At 36.8% G+C, this 11,054-nt stretch overlaps 1 protein-coding gene across 7 annotated transcripts; it reads left to right on the forward strand.

The window, feature by feature from the left end:
• Positions 1-1,791: 1,791 nt before the first annotated feature.
• Positions 1,792-10,008, forward strand: LOC113678713 (phosphatidylinositol-glycan-specific phospholipase D). Of its 7 annotated transcripts, none has more exons than XM_027195611.2 (11): positions 1,792-2,353; positions 3,439-3,662; positions 3,976-4,175; positions 4,771-5,209; positions 5,288-5,562; positions 6,070-6,454; positions 7,132-7,337; positions 7,518-7,790; positions 8,310-8,410; positions 8,617-8,643; positions 8,953-10,008. In XM_027195611.2, exons 1-11 carry the CDS (start codon positions 2,009-2,011, stop codon positions 9,106-9,108), a joined length of 2,631 nt encoding a protein of 876 aa, XP_027051412.2. In that variant the 5' UTR covers positions 1,792-2,008; the 3' UTR covers positions 9,109-10,008. The 7 variants fall into 7 exon arrangements, with proteins under 7 accessions (XP_027051412.2, XP_089066158.1, XP_089066159.1 ...); XM_089210032.1 differs by having other exon boundaries at positions 1,972-2,240; positions 3,575-3,662; XM_089210033.1 differs by having other exon boundaries at positions 1,972-2,240; positions 3,578-3,662.
• The last annotated feature ends 1,046 nt before the right edge of the window (positions 10,009-11,054 follow it).

Here is an 11,054-nt window from a genome sequence, read left to right on the forward strand (position 1 = left end):
TGAACCTGATGCCCCCTTATTAATAATTCACCAGTATTACTGTAAGGAGAAACTAGGTGCTGGTCACTCTTAAGGTTTTTTAAAAAGGGCCAGTTAGCACTTTACCTCTGCATAGTACAAACAATTGAAAAAACACCAAAGAAAAATGCACATTCCAAAGCAAACAACGTCTTTCTGTCTATTTGATGAATTTTTACCCTCTCTTATCAAAACATTTTGAGATGTACCATCAGTATGCATTTTTCTCCATACTGTTCCTTACACAATTCCTAAGGTACTGACAAGGAGAATTTGTTTAACAATCAAGAACTTCTTTAGTTGCTGAACATTTCCTTCATTCTTGTGACCTTGCTGTTCAATTCAGCTGTGATATTGTGAGGAGATAATAGCTGATTGTCACTCATAGGTGTTAAGGGGTTATTTCTTTTGTATAGTGAATGTAAAGGAATTACCCTTAAATTAACCTCAGACAGCTACTAAAACTTAACCCTTTAACTCCCATGAGTGACCAAGACAGAATTTCTTCCTACATTATCAATATAATATCAAGCAGACAAGTGATGAGCAGTTAAGGTAAGTTAAGAAGTTAGAGAGAGAAAAAATAAGCACTTATCGAAAAAAAATGGGATAAGCCTGTGAGGTAGCTTGATGTCAATAGAACTGGAGGACTAGCACCAAAATTAGACAGCAGCATTTATTGTCCCTTTTTAGTTGTTTTTAATCACAACAGTCAGGTTTGTTTCCAATGGAATGATTGTATAAGACAAATTTCTCATCCAATGTCCAAGGCCCCCCCTTCCCATACTTTATCCACTCATCACAGACAGGAAACGATATAAGCCTTCAGAAAAAATTGTTGAAGTTTCTTTTCAAAATTTCCAAGAATTTTTGTCAAATCTCCAAATTATCCAATTCCCGGAACCTCTTTTCAGTTGCTAGAGGAATTAGAAATTAGTCACCTTTTCTTTGGTTTTACCAGTTTTTGCATGGAAAGCCAAAAACAACTGTATCATAATCCTCCAACTCATCTTCCTTCTACCAACCCACATAACTGAGCATGCAAGAACTCTCCATGCCCCAAAAGCAATGCTAACCCCTCCCACACCCCCCCCCCCGCCCACTCGCAACGACTCCAGCATGATGAGAGATTATTGAAAAAGCTGCAGTCTAACGCGGCAGAGGGAAGCAGACTTGCAGACACATCATTTTGCTAAGCATGTATGCGAAACATCGTTAAGAACAAGCCAGCAAAAGCATGCAGAGCGTTAGCCTACGTGTAGCCGTGCCCTCCTCCCCCTTCCGTTTCTCCTTGGGGAGGAGGGTACGGCTACACGTAGGCTAACGCTAACAGAGCGTTCATAGGGAGAAATGATGAGGGGAATGTAAACAACACTGACACGTCTCGCATTGCAGTTACACGGATTCGAGAACTATGCGAAGGTGATTGAAGCGATTTTAGTCAAGGTGATGGTTATTTTATCGTTAGCAAGGAAATCTCTCGATCCAGAAAAAACGCACGTTGAGCTGTTGAGTGTTATTTGACTAGACGGACATGTCAAGTGTTTCGTGGAAAATGTGAAAAATAAATTATATTGTCACCCTTCTCAGGACTTCACTCATCCGGACGATCACATGATAACTCCTGATTCAAACCATTTGCTGTAAATTGTAATCTTTAAAAACAACTTTAAAAAAAAAAACTACTGACGAATTCAGACGGGTTTCAGACGCGCCATTCTATACACCTTGACGGCCAGCTGTCCGCCTCCTCAGTCCTTCCAGTTGCCTAGGTGGTATTGAGAACAAGTAAAAAGACAAAGCAAAGATGTCTACTGTCTATATAATTTATGTTCCTCTAAAGATCGATCTGCGATTTCTTAACCAGGACGACTGCTGCTTTCCCAGTAACCAACGGCGTCCTCTTCTCCGGTCCTCTCCGGTCGGCCATAGAGGTGTTTGAGCCTACAGTCTACCAGCGGTGAAGTTAAAAAATAAAAATAGGGGCGAAATGGCGGAGTTACGCAGCAGTATGTTAAAGTTATTTTCATTTCTCTTCTTTTTGCTCTGCTTTGTCGCTCTGCGAGTTTTCTCGTGTGGAATAAGCACACATATAGACATTGGCCATCAGGCTATCAACTGGTTTAAAGATACAAGAAATAATACTGATTACAGGGAAATCATTCTGAGGCATCAAGACGCGTTTATAGGCGGAAATCCATATCCGGACGCCATGTATTCAGGTTTGTGCTTTAAAGGAAAATTTCATGCGGTCGCTGAAGATACACATTGGGCCCCCTTTATTAATGCCACTGTTAGGTATATCAGGAAGAAATACCCAAAACCTTGGGATCAGGTGAGTGGAATCGATAGATCATATCCTTTACTTGAACTGCGCTCTTGTCATGTCCAATCACGATCCTTCATTTTCCACTCTTTAGAACTCTAACTTGACTCCACTGATCACTTAATTTTTTATATGTATGGCTACTGCTGAGTTTACTATCGCTGTAGAATAATGGAAAGTTGAATGATGATCATATTTTAAGGTTGTTGTGATGATTTAGAGACTGAAAAAGTGGTAAATGGAAGGTTAATTGAGACTTTCTTGAACCATCACGCTTTAATGTGTCACGCGATATTACCGAACATTGCCTTTCCCCGTGTTGACCACTTTCACCTCATTTTTACCATTTGGATTTAAAACAACAATCCCGATTTCTCAGGATATAGCTTGTTAGGAAAGATGCGGAAAAATCCCATCTACAGAATCTTCGGAAGAATGTCAACAAGGACATGAGTTAATCACGTGTCACTCAAATGAAGAATATGGTTGATTCTCATCATATAGTCTTTTAGATAGACATTGTAGTCCCAAACTTTTTGGGTCAAAAAAGAAATGTTTTTTTATTTATCAGTTGAAAATTTGTAAAACACCAATTTCAATGAGAGAGGGTGAATCAGGTCATCTTCCAAAAGCAATTTTTTAAACAAGAAAAAAATTGGCATGGGGAAATCTTCTAGAAAATATACAGTAAAATGAAAAGAACCTCTGGAAGAAAATTTAGAAAATAGGATTCAAGCTCTCCCCTTCAAAATGAAATGCCCCAACCCTAAAAAGAGAAAGGCAAGGAGACCAATCTAACTCTTTGGTCAACATTGATGATTTCAAATACATCATGTCAAGGAAGATAATATAAAATATTTTTGCTTTGTATACAGATTGTATTTACAGGCTGTAACAGCAGCCAAATTGGTTACTTGGTCACTCAATTTATTTTCAAGGTAGTCCTGAAGGATTTCCACCCCATCTATTCTTATGTCAGTGGTCTCTTTTGTTCAAGCAAATTTACATAGCTACTCACCACATGATGAAAAACATCCTTTAGTAAACATATGCACCTGTAAAGCATTTGAAATATACTTCACCTGATTTGATAGGAGACAGAAAAGTTGGTTGCTTTTACCCTGGGATTTGTATCACACCAAGTAGCAGATGTGACATGGCACAGTCTTGGGATTGATCAAGGATTCCTCACCACAATGGGAGATGTTAATTTCTTTGGTTCCTTTCCAGCAGCTCACAGTATTGGTGACCCTGGTGGAGATATGGTTGCATCATTTGAGGGGGACACAAGGAATATAACTGCTAGCATTAATGAGTGGTAGGCAACATTGTTTTGAAAAATCATATTTTTGAAGAAATATTTTCAATCCTGTACCTTTTGACTCCTGAGAGTGATTAGCATCCAATTTCTCTTTACAATATCTCCCCTGAATCAAACATTTAGGTCACAAGAATAAAGAAAATGATCATTAACTAAAGAGGCTCTTGAATGTTAAACAAGTTCTTTTAATCAGTACCTCAGGAAATGAATGGGGAACAGCATGGAGGATATGCAAAGTGATTTTAGGGTATGAAGAGCTGAAGGAATACATTTGAAAGTTAACTAGATTCATTTTATTATTTTGCATCAGGTATGTTCCAAGTGGAGATCTAGAAGATATTTATCTTGAATATTATGGGGAAAAAAAGATTGACAAAAATGAGATAGAACTCTGCACTGCCCTCCTTTTGCTTGGTTGGGTTGGAGAGCACATTGGTGGAGCTAAGTTGTTTTCTAAGTATTCAAAGACTTCTCCCTTTTTAATGGAGGACCTGCACTCATACTTCCAAGGTGGGTTAGTGTTTGTATTTGATTGTAATTAGCTATGATATATTCATCCTTAGACTGTCTTAGAGGGGCGCATTAGTTCTTATTTTCAACAGTATTATTCCTTTGGAGAAAACAAGTCTCAATAAAATCCCAGTAAGAGTGATGTTTGTAGAATTAAACTTAAGTCAACCAAAGATCATTGTAGGGGATATGTCTGATCTAAGCTGAATTAACCATGCATTTTGATTGGGTCTTAATTACAGTATTGATCTATTTGAGGACAGATGCATAGATGACATTACCAATAACAGTATTTTCCTTTTTTAGTTGTCATACAAAGCGAATAAATTCCACTTTGCTGTGGATCTGCACAGTAATAGATCACAGAGGAAATCAAAATGTGGCAAGACCATCAGTGACACACTTGGCAGTGCCTTGTGTGCCATTTTGTTCTTATCCACATTTTGATATCATCTGTGATCTGTTACTGAATAGATGGACAGCAATATGGAGTCTATTGATTATTTTACAGTTAGACCACTTCTGATTAATTATTAGTGAGGATGTGATTTTAAGTGTCATTAATAATCTTTTGAGGTGCAATTGATGCTTTTAGGGGGTGTAGCAGACATGGCAGCCTGGTCAGTTCTTCTGTGGCACAAAACTATTGACATGTTAGAACATGGAACAGATGTATGTGTTATTCCACATAGCCCTCTCTTTATTTCTTGCAATAAGAGTGATTCTGCTACAGCTTCATCAAGGAGACAGTTGGACAAAAAACTCAAGAATCCTGGAACAGTTACACCAGCAGAAATACTTAAGCTTGCCGATTTTTCTAATATAAATATGAAGCAGACCAAGAGAGGCACTTACTTTTCATTGCCAGAGTCTCTTCATGAAAAGATGTTGAAAAGCAAAAGTTTGTCAAGGGATTGCCATGGTTCTCAAAACTGCCATTTAAAAGTGATGTCAAATGAGAACAGTGCAGATAAAAGGGCATTATTAATGTCTGCAGAATATTCATCATCTGTGCCTTATGCAAGATTAGGATGGTGAGTAAATTGATGATTAACCTTTGAAACTTAAAGATCTGAAGCAATTCACTTGCAAAAATGTTCCAATGTTTACAGGTCTCTTGCCTATGGCAATTTTAATGGTCAGAATATTTCCCTTGTGATTGGAGCACCGGGGTATGGTACCCCAGGTAACAGCCAACATGGGCGGGTATATCTTGTTACTGGTGATGCTGACAGTGGCTTACCTGATAAAGACTTGGACTTGGATCTGTCTGCAAACATGATTCTGGATGGTACTGTGGAGAACGGACGGTTTGGTACTGCTGTGGCTGTAGTGGATTTTAATAAAGATGGAGTGGATGACCTCGCTGTGAGTGCTCCAGCGACAGGTATGAGTTATTGACAGTTTCTACTTTTTTGCTGTCAAAGACTGTCAGTGATGAACCGCAGTGAAAATAGAGGCTTTGGGTGAAGCTACAAAACACTAACACAGTCAAGCGCTATTTTAACCATGAGGAGTTCTCATGAAAAGTCCTGTATGAGCATGCATGAGGGGATTTGTCACACAATACAACTGAGAAGGCGTTACATAATTATAATAATTTTACAACATTGTGATTGACAAGTTCAATTAATAAAGTTATACCATTGACCTATCAACCCTTCAACCACTAAGAACGGCTAGAATCTAATTTCCCCTCACAATATCACCCCTGAACAAATTAAGGTCGCATGAATAAAGGAAATGATCACCAACTAAAGAAGAAACAAATTCTCCTCGTCAGCACTTAAGTGCTGTGTGGAGAACAGTATAGAGAATATACATACAGATGTAGGGTGTAAAGGGTTAGGTGAAATATAAACTAATAAATATTTTTTATTCATGTTCTGTATAGGTGCAAATGATCTTCAGTACACAGGCACAGTGTACATCTTTTTTGGAACCAAAGGAGAAGGACTCAATCCCCACCCAAGTGTTGCAATCTTTGGCAATGGAACATATTACAATCTTGGTGCATCTCTATTGGGGGCTGATATTGATGGGGATGGATTTAAGGACCTCATAATTGGGTCCCCTTATGCTCCTGAAGGAGGGTCCCAGAGAGGATCTGTTGCTGTATTTTTAGCCAAGACACATATGAAACCTGGTTTGGATTTGTCTGTTCATAATGCAGACTGGATGGCTCTTGGTGAACAAAATTACAGTTGGTTTGGTTATTCAATGACTGTGACAAAGGAAAGTGGAAAGATAGTGTTACTTGTTGGTGCACCTACGTTCAGGTAAAATTTTGTTATCTAGTGAGCTAGTAATTAAATAAATAAATTATGGTTCTCCCAATAAATGAATGGCGAAAACCCCATTCAAAATCCATAAAATTATAGAAAGTTGATAGTGCATAAATATGAGGTTAACTTGTGGTTGTCAGGTTTATTCAGAAAATTTCCAACACCCCTTTTACAATTCTTGCCCAAGAACTGAAAGTAGTGTCTACTTCAGGGCCAAAATGTTACTTTCTTTTACAATGAGTTATCATTTACATTTTATTAGTATTGATTGAACTCTCTATTATCTACTGTAGTTAACAGGTCATGATTGTAGAGAAGGTTTTTAGTTATTCATCACATGGTGAATGCATTGTTGGGGATCAAGGAGAATGTATCTTGGCTTTAAAAGGCACATCTACTTGTACACTGTATATGAAAGGTTCTTTGTAAGATTGAGCTTGCTTGCCAACAGCATGTTGTGATTGTTTTTGTTAACTGCTGACTGTTAAAAAATCCATGTCAGTTTTCCAGTGTCAAGGTTAGAATTCTTTGATGTGATTGGCTAATTTGTGAAATCACGTGCACCCCACATGAATACAAAGAAAATACAAATGGGGAAAAGAAGAGAAGAATTATAATTTGAAATTTAAAAATACAAAAAGATTTTCTTCAAAAAAATTTTTTTTTTGCAGATTATGTGCCAATAAGGACTGCAGTTACTCTAAGGATGACATACAAAGTGTTGGCAGAGTGTATTTGTTCCATCCCAATCTATCACCCCAACCTATGGCAACAATAACAGGGCACAAGACTTTCATGAAGCTTGGAACCAGCCTCTCTGTAGGAAAACCTTACAACAACAGTGAAGACATCCTTGCAGTTTCTGCTACAACTCTATGTAATCTATGTTCTTTTAAAAAATTGATTTAACCCTCCACCTGTTTATTCCCGGTGAAATACTAGACATCCTTTATAAGCTTTGTATCAACTTTTCCCCACCATGAAATTTAATTGATTTTATATTTATCAGCAATAATATTCATTAAAATTTATTAATCATAAAATCTTTTGTTTGTAGCATTTGAAGGCCATTTGGTTGATGTGGAGGATATGCCAGTTTCTTTTACCCAATCAGGTGCCATATACCTGGTAAACTCTACAAAAGTTCTGCAAAGTGGAAGTGATATCTCTCTTAACGATTTGCAATATACTGCCATTTTTGAAGGTGATCGCAGCTATGGCAGATTTGGTTGGAGTTTGGATTTCACTGATGTGAACCATGATGGTATCACAGACTTGGTTTTCTCTGCACCATTCAGAACAGAAGATATTGCTGAAGAGTTGAAAGGAGGTTTGTGATTAAAACTTTTTCTTCCTGGTGAAAATTAACTTAAGGTACTTCACTCTAACTTGTAATTCTGGCTCAGATAGTGATCTCATTTAAGGTATTCCCCTTTCTGTCTGCCATGCAATTTATGTGATGTTGGTTCTGAGAATTTGGAATTGAATCAACTGATAATCCACAAATTCATATTGTACTTTAATTCTTATCATTTTTCTGCTTGATATCTTATTGATATTACTGGCATAAGGAGAAATTCTACCTTGGTCACCCAAGGGAGCTAAGGCGTTAGGAGATGAAACTGACCCTATTATAAGTCCTTGTTTGTGTTGAACTAGATACATAAATAATCTCCAAGTCAAATTATCTTTTTTTTTATTTTCAAGGAATCCTCAACACATGTACTCTTGAATAACATGTTTGGTATAATGTTCATAATAAAGCTAACCAAGAATAAAGCAAAACAACACAACTTAAACAAGTGAAGATAAAAGCTCATGGTGTTTCCCTAATTTCTTTTTTTTTTAGCTGAGGAAGGAGGGCTGTATGTTTTTTATGGTGGAACATCTTTTCCATTGGGGAATGCCACAAGAGGATGTAAAGAAGTGGAACCCTGTCCTGGAGAAAAGGTAATATCAACTTCTTGTGGTATGTCTCCAATTTACTTTGAATTCGACTACCCTTCAATCCTCCTAGGCATTTAATTATAATTCAATTTGAACAGCACATGAAAATCTTTTCTTTGATAGGCAACATATGATTGGATTTACTACACCTGTAATAGTTGTAAAAATTACCAGATATTTAACAAGATGTTAAAAATATTCTTTTCCAGGCATCTAATGTGATGAAAAGCAGTGAGGTAAAGTATTAATAATCATTATTATGATGATGTACATATGCTATATTAAGTGTCCTGCCTCTCCATATCAGCCCCTTCCCACTGTTCTCAAGGTGACAGTTTTGGGTCAGGGTTTACAAAATATAAAAAAATGTAAGTAGTAAAAATATTACAAAATGCAGCAAAAATATTACTACTGGTTAGTAGTAATAGAATTTTGAAATTCAACAGGTATAACTTCAGTGTATTGCGGTTGTAAATGTTTCACCCAGCTCAGTGATCTTGTTGATGTTTTTTTTTCTTAACAAAAATATCATCTATAACCCACAGGAGAGATCTCGCATGGGAACAACATTCCTGAATATCCCCAATGCAAGGTCATCTGGTTCAACCCTAATTGTCTCATCACCTCGCAGCTCATATAAAGCTTTTCATTCAGGTTCTGTTCATGTTGTTCAACATGCCTCTCAAATGGCTGTTGTCTGACGAAGATGAATGTAAAGTAACTGATAATGAAAATCACCTTAGTTTATAATTAGATAATTTGTTTTTATCAGCTGAACTGATAATATAAATGGGTCACTGCAAAGGGTCTCTAAAGCTGATCTCTCAAGTGTTAGCCCTTGGTCAGAGCTAATTAGCCAGGGTAGCAGTTTATTTTCTTTCCTTTATGCCAAGCTAAGAATGCCAAGGTGTGGTGTGAGTGATAGGAAGACATGATGTAAAAGGGAGCAAATGCACTCGTCCTGTGATTTTTTGCTTCCTTTTACCCTTAGCCCAAGTTATGACTCACTAGCTCTTGGCTGAAAGGAAACAGGAAAAAATTATTTTTATTAATTTTAGATACTTTTTTTTATTAACTTTATTTCCCTGGAATGATTGAGTGGGAAGCAAATACAAGAAAAGAATATTAAATAGTTTAAATATTAGTTTTTTTTAATACAAAAAAATCACCAGTAGGTCATGAAAAATAATCCCAAGTGGGGTGTAATATAGATTTGGACCAACAAACTTAACCAATTACTTTTAGGTACTAGTACCATATTTTTATTTTTCTGTTTACAAATCAAGATTTTACTCTTTCTGTGCCTTCTTTATCTATAAATTTGCATCATTTCTGATGCAAGCTTCAGTCATGGAGTCTCTCTGCTAACTTTCACTGAATGAACCAGCAGAATGTAGTAAAAATGTGTTGAATTTTAGCAGTGAAACTTTTTCAAATCAAAGACATTACTGAGCTTTATGAAAGATGGACTAAAGGTGGTTATCTCCTTTAGTCCAACTCAAGTGAGTTTGTGGCTTCAGGAACTTTTTGTAATTAGATAAATTATTATAGTTGCCTATAATTGTGAGTACTCATCTTTCAAATAAATTTTTACATCAAAACCCAAATGAATTAAGTATCAAAGGCATTGCTATTTAATATTGTCAATGCAAAGATCTACTGTGTCTCTATGTTCACCTGGTAGCCAAACCCTCTAACCCCCTAAAAGTGAAAAACATCTTATTTCACCCAACAGTGTTATCCTTGAATCTTACTTTAAGGTCATGAGAATGAAGGAAATGATCATGAACTCAAGAAACTCTTGATTGTTTACAAATACTCCTTTTAAGTACCTCAGGAAATGCACACAGATTTGAATGGAAAATTAGGCTCTAAACCCTTTTTATTTCTAGGTGAGCCATATGGCACTCTTCACGATGGTCAGTTCTAACCAATACAAGATACTTATTTTCAGTGTTTCTTCTGGCCTATTGTGTTTTAACCAATAAGGTGAGAGTAGTGGCTTAGTTCAAGCTAACTTTCAGGGGAGGTATTCATATGAATTTACTGAGATAATGTGAGTTGAAGATATTGGAAGTAGTGTCTGTAGTTTTGGTAGTGGCTGTGCTTTTCGATTCAGATAGCAAAGAAGAAGAGTTTACTGGCTTCAACATAGAGCTGCGCTTTCAGAGAAATAATCACAAGTTGGGATCATATCACACCAAGGATGGCAAGAACTACAATGGAGAGTTACTTACTTTGTATTGTTGCATTATTTATTTTTAGTTGAATTTTTTATGCTCCTTCCATCACACTCTATTTGTGAAACCATTTTACTCTTGTTTATTGGCAAAGACAAAATAATTCCAAAGTGATTGCACTATGTTGAAGAGAAACCAAAGGTGAAAATACCAAGATAAACAGCTTTGTGATAATCATCCACATCCAACCCTATTCCATTGAACTGTGTAAATTCACCAATTTCTGGGTTCTGGAATAAGCTGTCGGATGCAAGAGTCCAATTGTGAATTTTCTGGAGGGAGTACTGTGGCCTGCAACAATACTTTCTTCACTCTCCTTAGTCCTCCTCACAATCCTCTGATATCTATATGTTTAGTACAATTGGAAGTTCACCCACTACTCATTGAACCTGACCTGAACAAGCTTA

This window comes from Pocillopora damicornis, chromosome 6, assembly GCF_964200805.1.
Source record: "Pocillopora damicornis chromosome 6, jaPocDami1.2, whole genome shotgun sequence".
Lineage (NCBI taxonomy): Eukaryota > Metazoa > Cnidaria > Anthozoa > Scleractinia > Pocilloporidae > Pocillopora > Pocillopora damicornis.